Below are 18825 nucleotides of genomic sequence, written 5' to 3'. Positions count from 1 at the left end.
AGTAAAAGAGATGAAGAGGCCCGAGTGATGGTGGGAGACAGTGGAAGACAAATAGGAGAGAGAGGGGTCAAAAGATGGGGGAGGGGAGATGGACGGTGAAATTGGAAGTTATGTTTTTTTTTTTAATATAAGTCTCTTAAGTCCCTCTTAAAACCTGCGTTGACCACTGGCTTTACAAATTAACCACAATGCAACAGGAGTGACTACAGTTCCGTCGGCCACATCAGAGAGTCACAGTCTGCCTGAAACGTGTACGCAGCAGGACTGTTCCAAGACGCTGCTTCATGTTCAAAGACTAGATAGGACAGCTCTCATCGGAGGGGATGATGCAAGATCCAAAGTATTTCACTCTTTTTTCTTGTGCAAAACAACATTCAAGACACAGTGAAGCAAACGTTTTCCAAAAAACTCCAATAGCGTTCTGAAGTAGCAGACAAAAATCGAGGATATAATATTCAAAATTTATTGGAGGTTTTCTGGTATATACAGGCATATTTACAAAGACATCCTTGTGTGCGCAAAAATCAATACATACTGAATCTCCTGTTCCAAAATTACAATGACAAAAAAAACGGGCAATAAAAAATGGAACCGTCTATCTTTGATACAAACAAGGTGATAGCTGACAAATAAATACTATTGACAAATAACATTCTACCAACGATAAGCACTTGTCCACCCGTGGTGCCCTGCTGCTCTTACAGAATCATTTATGTAGTTCGGTGAGAGAAGTGCCAGTTGGGAACACCGTTGGGAACAACCCACAACACAGTAATGGTCTCAACTAAATTATTGGACTAAACGTGCCTTTCTGTATACTGCAGTTTGTTGTTAATTGCTGGATTGCAGTGCATTGACTTTGCAGGACTACAATGTCAAACCTGGACACCGGGATGGAGTCTCTCTGTTAGCCTGGACCCTGGTTCGAAATCGGCGGTATTTGATGGCACAGTCTTCCATAATCTTGTGTGTGTTTCCCACTAGTATTTCCAGGTTAAGTTTGGTTTGGTCAGTGGCGTCATTAGGCCTGTTTTAGGGGGTTTCAGCCCCCCTAAAATCTGACAAATTTTATAAAATAGGGCAAAAGCAGGCTAATAAGCAAGCCGATAAGCAGGCTAATACTAGCTTACTACTACTACTATTAGTAGTAGTAGTAATAATCAGAAGAAGAAGAATGATGATAGTAATAATAATAGGCTAATTAATAATATAATAATGATTATTATATAATTGATCACTGTCCACTGGACAGAATGGTTGCAGAGCTTGAGCAGCGGTTTTGCAGTGTAGATTGTGTGTACTTGGGAACATTTAATGGTGGCCTAAAACAATTGAGTATCTCTACTAAATCTGTCCAAAAGTGGGAAAGGTATATCCCGGTTCTTGTTCCTTATTTGTTTTTGGGATTTTTTTTAATGTCTACTACATTCATTCATATCCTGTGCATCTCCAGGGGGCTAAGCCCCCCCTGTCCTCAGAACCTAGTGACGCCCCTGGGTTTGGTTAAGGCATGTTAATTGGAGACTCTACTGTAAATGTCAGTTTAAATGGCTGTGTGTCGATACGTGCCCCGTGATTGACTGGCCGCCAGTACAAGCTGCACCCTGCCTCTCATCCAGACGTCAGCTGGGATAGCCTCTGGCTCAAGCCCAAAATCCATCCAAACAAATGTGATGAGGTCGTTCTTTGCCGTAATTCAGTGGTTATTTTCTGTCATGCCCCCAGTGGAGGACAAAAATGTTTTTGCGCCCTCCAATTTGAAATACTATTGAGAAACTGATCATAGATCATAGATTTATTTGTACTGTACTGTTACTGACTGAATTTGAAACCGAAACCAGCATTGGCGTGTATTCAAGAGTCAAATTGCATTCGGAGTACAACAAATTCATACATGGTGGCTGGTCCGCCCCGACAGTTCACCGCACCCTCCACGGAAGTCTGCCCGACGAAAACCATTTGTGGTGCCCCCTCTGGGTTGTGCTCAAAATGCTTGGATAGGCATGCTAGCATACATGCAGTACAGATACAATCAGATATAATCATTATACAAATGGTCAGTGAATCACGGACAACTAGACATTTTAGTCAACATGTCAACCATGTTTTTCATAAATTATCCTCACGAGGGTCGCGGGGGATGCTGGAGCCTATCCCAGCTGTCTTTGGGCGAGAGGCGGGGTACATCCTGGACTGGTCGCCAGCCAATCACAGGGCGCCATGTTCTTTAACCAAGCCAAAATTTGATCGACATGTGCTTGACAGTCTCCTCCTCACCAAACGCCCTAAAGTTACGGCGCCACTGTGTGGTGTATTTGTCAGGAATATGGTTCAGTATCAGTGTCTTCGTGCATGAACTGCATGCTTTGCACTCATGCTTCATTTTGTCAACCATGGGATAAAACTGAGCCAATGTAAATTGGAGGCAATCATTTATCTAAAAAAAAAAATGTCTCAATGGTGATTCAGCTAACAACCCCAAAAGTTAGTGGCCATTTTGGAGTTTCGGAGAGTGCACTGAGCTGTGGGAGAAATTTGAAGTCAATCCGACTTTTTGGGGGTCACCCTTCAGAGTTGAATAACAGCACCTCAATTTGGTGTATTTGTCACCATAATAATAACCAAGCAACACAGGACGGGTGCACGTTTTCACACACTTAGATCGTTTTGTATCCGGCGGCTGCGGAGTAGAAGAGTTAGCTTAAACAAAGATATGCTGGAATTGGGTGGGATAGTTCACCATAGAAACCCCATTTGCTTCTGAAGTTTCACCACAAAGGAAGTTGGCAGCTTTGAAAAGAAACTGAGAACCTGGACTCATTGAACACATAAGGAAAGTCCCTCAAGACATGAATATAAAAAGCAATTTGTACAACGCTACTTTCAACATGGCGACCTTTTTTGGAGTCTTTTTGGAGTCACTTATAAGTGCAGAGAATGCCGCCATCCTATGATCACTGAAATGTACAAATATTAATAGAAACAAAAAATCCTGCTGTTTTGTTTTGGCAAGTTCTCTTGACTTCCTTTCCTAAGTGGACCCTTTAAATGCTCCCCTAGCTGTTGTCGTTCCACTCTGGCATGATGCTGACACTATGTACCGTGTGGTACTGATGTGGCGATAGCGTGCGCGGGATGCCGTGCGCGTACAGATACTCGTTCCCCTGCAGGCCAGCCGTCGGCGACTGGATCCCAGCGCCAGGACTGCACTGGCGGCCCAAAGTCTGGTGCGTCATGGAACTCTGATACATGGCTGCATGGTGACCGTCGCCCAGCTGGGGCGAGGCGTGGCTCCCCACCCCGCCGAGTCTGGACACCAGAGAGCCTGACGTGAAGTGAGCCGAGAAGTGCTGGTAGGGCAGTCGCTCCATGGGCTGCATGGTGGTCACCGAGCAGCTCCCGTAGGGCGACACTCCGGCCCAGGTGTTGCAGCTGATGTCCTCCAAGCTGGGAACAGTTTCGGAACCCTGCGAGGCGGCGGCGTACATGCAGGCCTGTCGTTGGCTGGACTCGTTTCTGTAGGGGCCGGCGCCCAGGCCCAGGCTCTGTGCGTAACCCACCGGGCGGTAGTAATGGTCGTCCTCGCTGGACGAGCTCTCCAGGTAGGATTTTTTGTAGCTGTGCTCACCCGAGTGGCAGTCGTCCTCCACTGCGGCTGGAATCACAAACACGGATGTCAAAAATCACCTCAAATAACATCAGTTTTGCGTCTTATATGCAGCTAATGTTTACCCATGGATACACAAAATAAACACAAGTTAGCATAAAATGTTACATTAGTAATCAACTAATTAGTTGGGAACCCACAAATAACCTCTATGGTACTTCATTCAAGAGTATTATAAAAATAGTATGCTCAAACTCTTTAATTTAAAAGTATAATAAATCTAAATTTAGCATATCAGTGTTTTCGTGCATTATTAGAGACCCGCTTTGTTGACATAACATGGAGAGACTTTTGCCTCTTCTAAGCTTCATATTTGTCTCTTTACTCTCTCCTGTACCTTTCCTCTTGATGCAGTGGTACTCCTGGCCGTGCTCATGGGGCAGCGGATACGAGCCAGACTGGGGCAGCATGTCCTGCGAGGTGCTCGTCACACCGTTATCACACTGGGAGTACTGGGAACTCAGGGCGCTCGGGGTGGCCAGGCCCTGGACTTCGCCGCTGAAGGGACTCTGGCTGGAGCCCACCCTTTGACGCACGGTACTTCGAGGTACGACTGGGTAGTCCTTAGTGCTACACAAAAACACATGGCATTGTCAGTGCTGAATATTCAATGTTAGAAAGTGTTTGTTATGCAAAAAAAGTCTTCCTACGGTATGGAAGGATGCAGTACTGCAAATAATCCAACTCCAGTGTTACTTAGAGTCCACTTTATATCGAATTTACTACTAAATTTACATGTGACACATTTTTATTTTTATGTTGCATTAATATATCAGTGATACATTGTGAGGTTTTCACTGCAACTGCAAGTCATGTTGCCGGCTACAGTGTCCATGTTAAAAAAAAAAAAAAAAAATTGGAAATGACCGTTTGGGTGGATTAAGATACTTTCCGGGCATTATATTTCACATGCTGTTATAGTACTTCATGTGAGTGTTTTAGATCTAAATGCACAGCCTCCATCACTCATTCAATCATTTTGTGACCCCCTTTCAAGTGTCAAGCTCCCTGACTGATTGTGTGGTCTGGACCCTGATCAAACCTTGAGTTGAAATAGAGATGAAAAGCATTTCCAATCAAATGTTCTGCTTCCCTTTCATGCTAGTGTTGTGTTATGTTAAAAAAAAACATACTGCAATCTGGCCCCTGAATTCACACATTATTTTCTACAGATCTGGACTCATTTTTTCTGTCGGTCTGTACAAATGTTATGCAAAGGGGTGCACCGCTCCTCCGATTTTTTTCATTGGCTGACCCATAATGTCTGTATTAGCTGAAGCAGGGAGGGACGGGCCTTAAGTTACAAAACCAGATTTCAGCCTTTGAAATGGTGTTTTGCACACACTCCATCTTTTATGCTAGCTGAATAATATTCAAATATGGACACTTGTGTCTATATACACGTTCTCGCACAAGTTAAAACACTGCATCTTAATGCTCATGGAAGCAAGTCGGATGTTGGTAATCACACTGGCGTACTGTTTCATTTGACATCTAAAGAAGTTGCAGAAGAATGAAGGTGATGGATGGGTCATAAAATGTTAAATCTAATGCAAATCCAAACAAAACATCTGAGAACAATGCTTAGTTTTGTTTGACATGGTGAACCACAATAATATACATATTTTATAATATGATACTCTTTGACTATGGTATTGATTATGACATGATTGTGGTGGTTACCTAATATATTGCCCTGTGTATCACAATATAATAAGTATATAATAATAATAATAATAATAATAAGACACCCACCTTTGCATTCTGGACATGCGATGGAGTTCCATATCATCACTTCCCCGAAAGCCCTTAGCAAATGGGTTGTTCTCAATTTTAAGTTGGGTTATCTAAAAAAAAAACAAAAAACAAATAAATACTCATTTAATCACTTTTTAATGCAATTTACCCATTAATAAATAAGTTGCAATAAATGATCTCTTCACATCATTACTATATTTCCTATGTCTGATGGATCGGTGCGTTGTTTTTGGCTGATTTGATTTGATTTAATAGAAATTCCCTCCAAAGGTTGAAGACCATCCCTGTGGTGTCGGGTCAGTGGTTTCTACCAGATAATTAACAGTTTCCACTTTTTCCTGACCAGACTGGAGGTTTGTCTGTACGGTGGCTGACACCTTCACCAAACCTCGTAAAACAAACAAAAACAAAACAAAACAAAAAACTCCCCTGTTACTTTTTCAGCTTAGAATTGACATTGGATACAACAATATCTATGACAGACTTTATTTTACAAAAATGAAATGCTTGTAGTGTAATGCAACAATATCATTGTGGTTTGTAATTACTGTCAAACAATTGAGAGGTGTTTCTGACATTTTGGTAACTTATCTAACCACTTGAGAGGCAGTCAGTATGGATGCAGTGCAGTTCTACACCACTGAAAACCACAATAGGGAATAAGGAAAAGAAATGCTACACTGGAAAAACTTCATTAAATACATCCTGAAAAAAGAAAAATTATAATATATTGATTTATAATTACACTATTATGTTGAGAACCTTATTATTATGAGTAGTATTAACTTAATAATGCAGGTAATTGCATGAACTTATTATTTTTAAATTCATTTCAATATATTTTCTGCATTTATTAGTTAACCAAAAAAAACACATGGAAGAAAAATGATAAAATGACTTTGATAACTTCTGATTTCTGATAATTTCTTTTTTCTCGTCCCCTAACAGAACAACACAGTTGAAGTCCACCATGAAGTAACTATCCATTGCCTGGTTGTCTGCCTTTGGGGACCTTATAGGACATTTCTATGGAGTTCATTGTAAGTACTGTAACCCATATACCATGTTAATGCACACCTATAAATTGATCCTGGAAGACGAGAGTGAAACAAACTCAGTGGCGTGGAGTTACCCCAGTGGAGCAGAGAATAAGCGAAGGCGAGTGGAAAAAACAAACAGTTTTTATCAAAACTATCCAAGTCCCGATGACAGCAGCGCCGCTACTATCAGTGCCAGCTGAGGGGAATGCAATAGATGAAGCTGAGAGGGACGCTTTTCATCACAAAGATGTGAGTATTAAAGCGGTAAACTATGTTAAATGTCGCTGACTGTTCTTACTAATTACAGTAAAAGCACCAGGAGGATTTCAAGGACTTTATCTAGTTCAGGAAATAGGACATTTTTCTCATATTCACACTTGATAGAAGATGATAAACATTTCAAATTAGAAATATTTGATGATATCCTTCATGGGACAATGCTGAAGAAATGACACTACAATGGAAAGTTTGTATTACAGTGTCCACTCAACACACATTCACAAAATAGCAGGTAGTAAATATTTGTATATACTTATGTTAAACCGCACATATACATAGTTTTTCTCCCTGGGGTCCTGTTTGTCTTTGGTGTTAGAAGGTCTAAGGTGTGAATGGGGAGCAGGTTTGTTACTTTTGGTGTTATTGCTCTCACACTTTTTCAAATACTCATTACAGAAAGTTCAACATGGCACTTTAATGAAGAATTGCTGCTCATGCTCGGTTCTGGGCTGTAAGACTTTTCACGTATACATTTTAGGAGCGTAAATTGTATTTGTGTAAGTTACAGATGTTTATTACATTTAGCACTTGTTCCGCTATACAAAAGGATACATCTGTTTAATTACATTTTTACACTCCATTTAAAAGTAAATGGCAACAGTTATGCCGATTTATTACATTTTATTTAAATATCATTTTCAAATAATGGGATCAACTTCATTTTTAAGAGCAATACACTTTAAAAAAAGAAGTTGTAATAGTGACTGAAATGTCCAAATATTAAGTCCATTCATGCAAGTTAACAGAATATAGATAATTCTTCCAACTAAATTTTTAAAGATGTTGACATTACTTGAAAATATTGATGCACATTGCTGCGTTTTTGTTGTTAAGGCAGTGTATTATTTTTAAGGGTGGCTTTAAAAATGGTCATTTCATTTCCTAAATATTAAATAATATATATATAATAATAATATAAAATAATAATAATATTAAATAAATAATAACTTAAGAATATTGATGCAAATTGCTGCGTTTTTGTTGTTGAGGCAGTGCATTATTTTTAAGGGTGGCTTTAAAAATGGTCATTTCATTTCCTAAATATTAAATAATATATATATAATAATAATATAAAATAATAATAATATTAAATAAATAACTTTAGAATATCGATGCAAGTTGCTGCGTTTTGGTTGTTGAGGCAGTGTATTATTTTTAAGAGTGGCTTTAAAAATTGTCATTTCATTCCCTAAATATTAAATAATCTGCATAAACGCACCTCATTGTTTGGGCTATGTAATATTTTGTCCAAATAAACCAAAACAATTTATAGATGAAGACAAACATCAAAGTCCGATACATATTTTACAAGAGTTATCTGCCATATTTTTCCAGATGCTGCACTTTCTGGTCACAAAAGTTCCTTGTTTAGTAATAAGGAATCCAACTTTGACCCCCCCACCACCACCCCTTTTAAAACAAGCTGGAAAAGGGGGAGTTTTTAATTACATCTGTATGCTTGTGAGCACTTTCATTAGCTGTGAAGCTTGCAGGTGAAGTGGACACATGGCAGCCTGCACCACATGACTCATTACTATTAGTGCTGTGGCAGATGTTGTTGGCCTGTGTGATTATTAGACCCGGGTATCAGAATACTCACCCTTGGGGGAGGGAAAAAATAGCCGTGGGGGTTACAGTCTGCATGAGCCCCCCCTCCCCACCACCACCTCACTATCGGTCCAATAACATCTTAGAAAAATAATGAATGGGTTCTACCGAATGCTGCTTCCTGTTCCCGGAGAAGTAAGACGGCTGCTGATTGGCTGCAGAGACGTTATGAGCCCCACAGTAAAAACACACGCGGCCACGTGTTCAAATGAGCTATAACAGACGCTGTTTACGCATATTTGTGCATTTTTTTTTTCCTCCGCATGCACATATTTGAGCAAGGTACATAAATAAGCACTGGGCTGCACGCAATCCGTCAAAAAAAAAACAACTCATGCAGTTATTTAAACTCTTAATAATGTAAATACAACATAAAATATTATCGCATGCAAAATAGCAACGAGCTATTTTATATATGACTGATGCTGCACAATTCTGAAATACTTCATTCACATGCCAGCTTGCATTTTCATACAATGTAGGCATTTTCCGAATAATAATTAAAAAACTACTAATTTAAATTACTAAATTAATAAAAATATTGGATTTCTTTCAGCCACTTCTGTCTTGAATGCATTTTTAAACAACGCCAAGCAAATAATAAATCACTAAATGATATAATAATCATAAGAAGAAACATAAGAAGCTTATTATTAGCCTTATTATTTTTTCCGTGTGCTGATTTCTTCCAGTGACTTCTTAAATGAACTCAGTTGCAACAAACCGCAACTTAAAACATTTTCTAAAGTGAAAAAAAAAACGTCAAGCAAATGGCAAATTATTAATCGAGAACCCCAAAAATAATTTTCGTTTTTTTTCAATTGTTGGTGACTTCTTTTGCATAATAGATGAGTGGGTCAGGTCGAAGCCATTTCCCATATATCCCGTTTTCTTTAATTCAAATTACGCTTGCCTTTCTTACAACAACAAAAAAAGGCCCCCAAAAAGAAGCGAGTGGGGTCGGGCTCACCTTGTGGTTCTGGTAGGACGTCACGGCAATGAAGGCCGTTTCGGGGAAGACGTGGGTGCAGAAGGCCGTGTTCTTGGAGCCGAAGCCGTTGTTCTCGTCCGCTTTGACGATGTGGATCCTGGGCTGGTACTTGTGCATGGAGTTCAAGATGATCTGGGGAACCAGAAGCGACGTTCGATTAAAAAAAACGCTTTGCACGTTTAAAGATGTGGAAAATGCGGATAGTAGTTTGATATACAATACGTGTATTGTATATGCCTAGAATCACATACAAAAATACTAATATTTATTCAGTAGTGCTGAGATAAATCGAGTCGGTCATTTAAAGCATAAATCAAGTGGATTAAATCATTAACTTATGTAACTATTTACTAAATTAATATATAAGCTTCCATTAGATTTTCTCACTTTAAACAAAATAAACAACAACTGGAAGTTTATTTGGTTTAGTACCAAAATATCCGATCCTTAATTTGATGTCAAAAGTAATAAACATATATAATTTTTATTTTTAAAAAAATGTTCAATAGTTTTTGAACTGTGACTCTATAAACATACATGGACATCTTTCTTACCATGTCAATACAACCGAGCATTATTAACTTAGCTATAGAATATAGGACTATAGAATATTGCAACGGTGGAGCCAAATATGTCTCTTTTGACCATATTAAAAAAATATTTTTATTTTTCCTGCTGACATTAAGTAAAACATTACAGAATTCACGGTGTTAAAAATAACAAAACAATAAATAAAATAAATTATTATTTTTTATTAATAAATAAATAAATTAAAATAAAAAAAAAACAACATTTTCTAGTGCACTTCATGTGGCAAGAGCCAATGCCAGCTGGCCTTCCCATAAAAAAAAATATGATGGCTCTCACGGAAATACATTTAAAAATATGTGGCTTTCACGCATGCCTCTCTTAGCCAAAAAGGTTCCCGACCCCAGTGTGTGCAGTATACGTAGAACCCACTGATGTGTGGCCAAGCTGTGACCCAGGGGCTATTTGCGTAGCCCACAGTTTGTGTTGTACTTTTATTCCAAATAACACAAAAGATTATAAATACAGCAATTTGTAGCAACTCCTTAAACACCAAAGCTGAGCTCTGCTATATTGGCTGTTTTTCCTTTTGAACATATTTGACATATATTGGACTGCTTTTAGCTTGCGTTTCGCATGTTGAGCAACCAAAGTGGATCCTGGATGCTTATTTGCAGTGGATAAAGTTGACACCATGCATTAGATGGTGCAGGCATACCTAATGAGGTGACCAGTGAATAGCAATGCTAGGTCTATATAAATACATATTTACCATTCTGTAAATGACTAAATCCACACAGAACTTATATATTTTTTACACACATGCAGTGTGCGCCTATAGAAGAAGTTGCAGGGTGTAGGCCTTGCTGTGTGTTTATATTGGAGTGGCAAAGTTGGGACTCTGATGTGGGTTGGACTGGAACGCAAAAAAAGGCAGAAGTCATCCCTTATTATCATTAAGTACCAAGGGAGTCAAAGTGGGAGGGGACCTGGAATGGAGTGTACCAGGGCCCCAAGCATCGGGGGGAAAGCCCTGCATGGGTTTTTGTAAAGTTTTGTAAAGTTGTAAAAGCTAACATTAGCCTTTTTTCAATACATTCTCCTTTCTTCTGTTGTTTATAGATGAAAGAGTTGTAACAAGAGTTGTAACAATGACACCTTCTCTTCTGCTTTTTTTTAATCCAGTACTTAGGGGGCTGGGATGGGGGTGGTCCATCAGAGGGCCTGTGTATGAGCGCCCAGAAGTTGGTGCTACGCCCCTTAGCTACTATCATTGGTATCAGGAGCAGAGGCCTTGTGGGTCTGAACCCACAGTGGGTGGTCCTGTGGAAACACACCCGGCTTCCGTGCACACTGAACTGGACACAAGGAAGCCACACTTAGCGGACCGTGCTATTTTCCCGGGGGGTGAAATGTGCATTTAGCAGTGACATCTAAATCCATGCAGCGTTCTGGTGGATGGTGGACTTGTTGCGGTTTTGGTTTGTGCCAAATATCTTTGCAAACCTCATATTAGCAGAATGCATGCACAGGAAGAGGGCTTCGAGAGCTTGGAAGCAGGAAGCAGGTTAAATATATCAGCACTTTTTTTAAAGCGACAGTACTACAAACCTATAAATGGAGTCTGGTTGTTCATTTATTTTTATGCTGGGTGGTAATAATGACGACGGTTTCATGTCTTATTGGTGGAGCAGCTGGAACATTAATGTTATTATTTCTTATTGACTCATGTCTTCCTTATAGTGGGTAAAGAAATCAACACTTGGCGCTAAACAATGCTAAATCAAGGTATTTGAACTTAGATTATACTTCACTACCAGTCCATTATTCTTAGATTTGTCATTGTTGTGTCTTTCTGAAGAAGGCCTAAAATGGCCTTAAGGATAAACTTCATAGTGCCACCTGTTGCCTTGTCACCTTCAAAGTTAATTACACTTGCCAACCATCGGGGGAGCTCTAGAGCAAATGATCTGGAAATAGTGCAGCGGTTAAGACGCAGCCTGCACGCATCTTGGCGTGATGTTTTTTCTGTCCATGGTTGCTAACTTCATTGCCCAAAGTACATGGCTGCCGCTCACAAATATCCAGTTTGTGCCCTTTGCCTGAAACTACTGCAGCATGAAATGCAATCAAGTCCAACTATAGAAATGAATAATGGAGCACTATTATATCCGTCTATGCCCTCCATGGTTCAGTCGGCCCCAAAGACAGGCTTGTGGGGTCATGTGGTGTCTGGGCCGTGCAGATGCTGGAGGGTCATGACTGCTTGTGTGTCAGTGAAAGGCAGGTACAAAAACAAGCCCTTGAGATAACAGATAGGCCCGAATACCAGCGGGAGTGAAAGGGGGGGCAGGGAGAGGCTTATAGAGAAAAGGGGGATGTTTTTATATTTAAATATAAAAAAAAAATCAAGACGTTTCCTGAGAAGCTTATGTGTGGTCCATTTTTACAATTAAAGCCATAAAAGAAGGTTTGGATGAGAGGATGAGAGGACGCCATGCAGGCCTCTGGTCATCGTCACTTAGCACAAAAGGCAAAAAGAAAGAGGCCCGGAGAGGCGACATGCTTGTGGGAATCACTTTGGAGTTACATAAGGAAAGTTTTAGGCCAGGTTTGGCAGAAAGGAGACGGATCGGGAAGGTTCAAATGAGTTCAAAAACAACATGTGGTCCAATTTAGTTTCACGAGAGAGCAAAATAGACTTGAATGGTATTTCCTTGTAGTTACCTCCACTTATAGTTAGCTTGCTAGCTGGCTGTTTGTTAGCAGTAGAAATCAAAGAGAATGCAGATTTGGTTTCAATCTGGTATTGATTTGGTAGTCCATCTGACGAATTGATATGTTTTTCAGTCATATTAATTATGATCGCTAAAGCGTTGACAACAGATTTGGATTAAATTTGGTGTGAAACCGACCTATCATAATATAGTGTAACTGAATATGAATTTATATAAATGTGTTGAGAGCCTATTTGGATTCAATTTGGTGTGAAACTGACTTATAATATTTCCATACAGTTTAACTGAATATGGATTGAGTTTTGATCATGATCTCTGGAAAGCGTTGAGAGCAGATTTGGATTCACTCTGGTGTGAAAATGACTGATCCACATTTGATTTACATGATTATATATATAATCTAGCTGAATATATTTGCTCATGATATGGGTTTATATAAATGTGTTGAGAGCCTATTTGGATTCAATTTGGTGTGAAACTGACTTATAATATTTCCATACAGTTTAATTGAATATGGATTGAGTTTTGATCATGATCTCTGGATAGTGTTGAGAGCAGATTTGGATTCACTCTGGTGTGAAACTGACTGATCCACTTTTGATTTACATGGTTTGCCATATAATCTAGCTGAATAAATTTGCTCATCAAGGTTTTTAAATCATGATATGGGTTTATATAAACGTGTTGAGAGCATATTTGGATTCAATTTGGTGTGAAACTGACAGATTGATTAACTTTTGATGACATTATTATCTGCATTCATATCGGCCGTTTGAGATAAGATTTGGATTCAGTTTGGTGTGAAACTGATTAACTCATCAACTTTTGATTGACATTATTTCTATCTAATGAACAAAATATGTTTGGTTATGTTTTTTTTTTTTTAATCCCGATCTGGATTTATAGCAGAAGTATTGAGAGGAGATTTGGATTCAAATTAGTGTGAGACTGATTTAGCTACCATTATTTTTTTATATACATACTGTAACTGTTTGATCACGTTAGTTTTGATTGTGATCTGGATTCATATCCAAAATATTGAGAGCAGATCTGGGTTAGATTTGGTGTGAAACAGACTCACTGCTCCACCATGGTTTACACTATCAGGATCTGGATTCATATTAACAAGTTTAGAGGAGATTTAGATGTGCTTCAAACTGGTCTAAAAAGATTTTTTATTGATTAAAAGGGATGTTTTTTTATGGCATACAAACTAATTCCAGAAGGAGTGGCGGACTACAAAAATTGACCCTTTTTGGTCACCCATCATAATTACAAATTTCCCCACTGAAAGACGAATAAAGGCATATCTTAATAATAATAATAATAATACTAGTCATGGTTTATTTGCTTCAAACATGAACCAGTTAGATTTAAGAAACATGATGTTTACACTTTCACAATTCATCATAGCTGAAAAGTATAAAGAGTAATATTTGGCTTTGCTAATTGAGCAATATTCATGTGAATCCACGAATCCTTGTTGCATGGAAACCATACTAAGAAGAAGAAGCCATTGCAGTGTACATGTTGTACTACACACTGCCTCCATGACTCATTGGATTAAGATGCTAAGCCTCATTGTTTCCTTGCGGCTTTGCAATAATCCCCAATGAGATCTGTGCCACTCGCCATTGCAAAAAAAAAAAAAAAGCAAACCCTAATTGGTATCCATCTACACCATGCAACTCGCTGCTCTACAGTCATTCCAAATATTCCGTCCAGCTGCACCAACACAACCCATGGAAACATATTTCCGGCCATGCTGCATGTCGTTTATGAATCCCGGAGGCCCAAGCCAGCCATGCAGGAACCAGAAAAACAAATCTCCGTCCCCAAACATTTACAACACCGCTCACATTCCACCCGAGGTGCTACGTGGATGCATGGCAGCTCACTTTTTTTTTTTGACAGAACATCAAACTTATTTGATTTTATAACGCAATCGTGGTAATGACACAAGAGCGTGACCTTTTGCTCATGGAGTTGAATCAAGTGTCAGCGTTAGCCTATGGTGCAGTGGAAGCATTGCAGCTATTTGCTGTCGCCCCCATTACTGTTGTCCCCGTAATGAGTGGCTGCTAAACTTCATATAAGCTTTGATGCCGCTCATTAGCATTGGAGAAACGGTGATGAAGTAAGTGTGTGTGTGTGTGTGTGTGTGTGTGTGTGTGTGTGTGTGTGTGTGTGTGTGTGTGTGTGTGTGTGTGTGTGTAAAAGACAGGAATTGCAGATGTTTAAGGGCCAGTTAGTTATTAGTGTGGATTAGAATAATGACTTTCTTAGGAAATGGCTAACAGGCCCACTTTTTTTTTTAAGTTTCCTCTTTCTAATGCTAGTGGACTTCAATTAAAGTCCATTTAGTGACAAAACCTGGTGATCAAGAGTTTCCACAATGTGTTAATTAGGTTTAGTTGGGGGGGGGGGGGGTATTTAAGCCTATTAACTAATGAAGTCATCTTCTGCTTTGTTAATCAAAATGCCTTTTTTTCTCCAAGACATTTTTCAATTTAAATTCAATATTAATTCAAAAGGAGTTAGAAAAATATATTATAACTCTAAATACGTTCATAGACAATTAGATCAATATATACTACAATAATATACAATAATAATTAAAAAGTGTCATCTTTATAGTGAAAGAAGAACTCCATGAGGCAGTGAAGTAATAGCAATTGGAAATCTTTTTTAAATAATTAATGTGAGACCCAACATATCCATTTCCGGTTCGGATATATAGATTACTCCATAATCATAAATATATATGGCCTAGGCACCTACGTGTCCGAACGGGTCCAGGTGGTTGTTGGTCAGCTTGAGCTTCTGGAAGGAGACCAGCTGCCGCATCCAGTGCGCCCCTGTGGCGGGTGAGTCCGGGTGCACGTAGAGCCTGCCGGGCATGGCGGGCTCGGCCTTCCCGGTCACAGACCTGGGGAGGAGGCAGAGTCACACAGTTACACATATATTGCACAGTTATGCACATAATATAACTTTATTGTAAATGTTTACATTCTAATTCTAACACACTTTAAAAATGGAAGGAGTTAAATAAAAATATATACATAATTAAAATAATTATCCTACTCAACCATAATGTAGCAGGACAGAAAAACATTTACATTATTTTGTGTGGTACATAACATATGTCAAATAATACTAATAAATAATAATAAATGATATAATAATGTATTTATTATTTATAATAATAAATAATAAAATAATAATAAATAATAATAGTCAAATATGCCTAATGTGATAAATATACATACCATTTATTATCAGCAAACTTGTACCGATGGTCGTCTGCAGGGACTACATCCATCAAGAGGATATATTTGGTTTTGGGATTCAGGCCAGTGACTTTCACTTTAAAACTGGGGAACATTCGCCTGAAAAGAGAGGGGGGGCAGTTAAATATCACACAGACAAATGTACCTGTACATTTTAGTACAAGTATTACGGTATAACATCGCTTAATCAGGGCGAAGTAAACACGTGGAAGGGAGTCCTTAAGTACTTTACGCGCATGTGCACAACATACAAATTAGAAATATTGATGGTGAAAAATACACGCCGATGAGCCACGAAGCTCTTCACCATCATCACCATCACAGTGCGTGTTCCGCAATGTGGGGGCAACCTGTGGAGTAGAGCTTGTGCGCAACAGGTTGTCGGTAGACAAAATTCCTGCTGGTGCAACAACACTTCACTTTTTCAAATTCATATCTTATAGCGAGTTCAATATGAATATGCCTTTATTTTTATTTTAATTTTTAACAAGCTACAGTTCCTGACAGAAAATATGAATTGTCTTAAATGCTCTTGAGAATAATAATCATAACGGCCACTTAATAAGGCACACTCGCACAGTCAAATATGATGTAATACAACAGCTACATCAACAAGTGTGCACATTTATCACAAACACACACGGACTGTCTTAGTACCTTGCGAGAGAGGACTTTGCAGCATCACCAAAATATTCGAAACCATTGCAAGCTACAACAATATGAAACACGACCATGCGTAATTGATGCCAAGCATCCCCAATGAAGCCATGGCTCTATTTCCTCACCTCCCAGCTTTGGTGATGATCATCTCGGTGCCCACCTCGTGGAATTTCACCCAGAGTTCCCTCTCGTGGAGGTACACTTTGATACCCTCCATGCCCTTCAAAATAAAACATGATACAATATTTATTTTGGACAGCAATTGAATTATTACATTAATGCATTAGCAAGTACCCCAAATTATGACAATATATGTTGCTTATTCAGCGTACTTTTTAAAGCACAGTATTCATTTATTACAGATGAACATGTTTGTTGAAAAATCTTCTAATTCAGTTAGTTTCCATTAAAAATCTGCTTATTTTTTTTTTACTTATTTTTATCCCCATGCAATACCAACCTGCTGGATGTAGGTCGCCTGCGAGGACGGCGACTTGCCGGACGTCCCGTTGGCTTTCTCGGCTTTCCCCTCGCTGGGAACCTCTCTGGAATCAGAACCACCGGGGGAGGAGGTTTTCAGGCCAAAAGTCTCCTCCGGCTCCGCCATGACTCGAGACCCTCAGAACCGCTGCAAAGACCACCACCATCACCACCACCACCACCCAACAAAATGAGATGCACAGGATATGTCAGCACTTGCATAGCAAACACAATAAAAGTCTTATTTTGAAAGGTAAGGCACATAACGGTCCATACATGACAAGAGGGATACTTTCCCTTCTTTTATTTCTACTGTTTCACACTTGAAGATGTCTGGTTGGGATTTAAAGGATCTCTCCAATGCATAAAAACATAAATAGTGTATCTTACCCACAAGTTATAAAAACGACGTCCTGTTGATTCCTCGCTAAAAAAAACAAACAAAAAAAACAACCCCTCAAATAATCCAAACGAGCGTGCAGCTTCTACGAGGTATCTCCATGAACTCTTTTGTTCTCATATAGAAATACTTCCAGACAGACAGCGACTCCCGGTGGACCTTGTGCCCAGTACGAAGGCTTCGCTGCACGGCTACAAAGAGCTGCCCGGTGCCTGGTGGTGCATTTTAGGGCTGGTGGCGCTCTAGTGAGCCGGGGCGACGGGTTGCATCGAGCTGCATTGGCTGCGTTGGGCTGAGTCCCCCGGGGAGAAGGTCGGTCACCTCCTTCTTTGCTTCGCTCTCCTTCCTTCGCTCTCTCTCTCCACGCTCCTCCAATGAGCGTCCAGCAGCGAGCCTGCCAAGCGGAAGTTGCATCCTCTATACGTAGACTGGGAGGGGTTAAAGGGGGGGATGATGCATGGGTGGAGGAAGAAAATGCAGATGGATATATAGATATGAATTTCATATGGACAGTTCATTAGGTACACCAATGACATTCAATACATCCAAAACTATGCTTTGGTGGTCTACGAGAGCATTTGTGGGGGGGGGGGGGGGGGTGCAGGTGTACCTAATGTTGTGGCCAATGTAGCATATCTTTCTGGTAAATATTCCAACCCTTAACTGGATGTGTTCTACAAACTCCACATAATAATAATAATAATATTATTATTCCATCAAATGCAATGCAGTGGAGTGCAAGGGATGTCACCTCCCCCCCCCAGGATTCTGATAAGGCTGAATCCACATTAAAACCTGATATCCACGTTTTTTTTAGAACCCAGAGAAAAAAGGACCCACGTTTGAATCCATTGCAGTTTAGGCAGTTTAGTCGACAATACTTATAAAAGTAAGGTGATTCACCACTTTTAATATCAGTTTTATTCATTTTTAAAACCTAATTACAAGGTGAACGTTAAAATAAGTAATGATATGGTAAATATATATGTTATTCTATGTAAATGTAAAAAGTTTTGACGCATTTAATGACTAATTTTTAAAATAGTTTAAGTTTTGAATGCAAAAAATTGTTACTAATTTAATGTGTGGCATTTGGAAGTCAATCTGCATGGAATTGCTTCATTTGGTGCAAAAAGTGGAATAACATTTTATTTTTCTGTGTACTTGTTGAGACGTTCACATGTCTGCGTGTTTTTGGTGGGGCGATGACATGCAAATTTATTTAGGTTCTATAAGAACACCTTAAATGTTCTCTGTGGGTCTGCTGAAGTACGCAAAGTAATCTGATTGAAGCATCAAAGTATTTATTTTTATTAACAAATTCAGCGTCTTGAACATAAATAATCGATCACTGATATGAAATGAAAACGTGTAGTTTATTACAAT

The 18825-nt window shown here is 39.3% G+C and overlaps 1 protein-coding gene across 2 annotated transcripts; it reads right to left on the bottom strand.

Annotated features, from left to right (window-relative positions):
* Positions 1-455: 455 nt before the first annotated feature.
* On the bottom strand, positions 456-17732 carry tbx5a (T-box transcription factor 5a). 2 transcript variants are annotated; one of them, XM_058064337.1, is made up of 9 exons: positions 17430-17732; positions 17020-17187; positions 16685-16779; positions 15879-15998; positions 15391-15538; positions 9323-9475; positions 5423-5514; positions 4005-4237; positions 456-3655 (listed from the first exon to the last, which is right to left on the bottom strand). In XM_058064337.1, the coding sequence occupies exons 2-9, from the start codon at positions 17164-17166 to the stop codon at positions 3057-3059; spliced, it is 1587 nt and encodes a 528-aa protein (XP_057920320.1). In that variant the 5' UTR covers positions 17167-17187; positions 17430-17732; the 3' UTR covers positions 456-3056. The 2 variants fall into 2 exon arrangements, with proteins under 2 accessions (XP_057920320.1, XP_057920321.1); XM_058064338.1 differs by lacking the exon at positions 17430-17732 and having other exon boundaries at positions 17020-17228.
* Positions 17733-18825: the final 1093 nt, after the last annotated feature.

Source organism: Doryrhamphus excisus, chromosome 2, assembly GCF_030265055.1.
Source record: "Doryrhamphus excisus isolate RoL2022-K1 chromosome 2, RoL_Dexc_1.0, whole genome shotgun sequence".
In the NCBI taxonomy this organism is placed as follows: Eukaryota; Metazoa; Chordata; class Actinopteri; order Syngnathiformes; family Syngnathidae; genus Doryrhamphus; species Doryrhamphus excisus.
The sequence above is the reverse complement of the archived record's forward strand: the minus strand, read 5'-3'. Positions and strand labels throughout refer to the sequence as shown.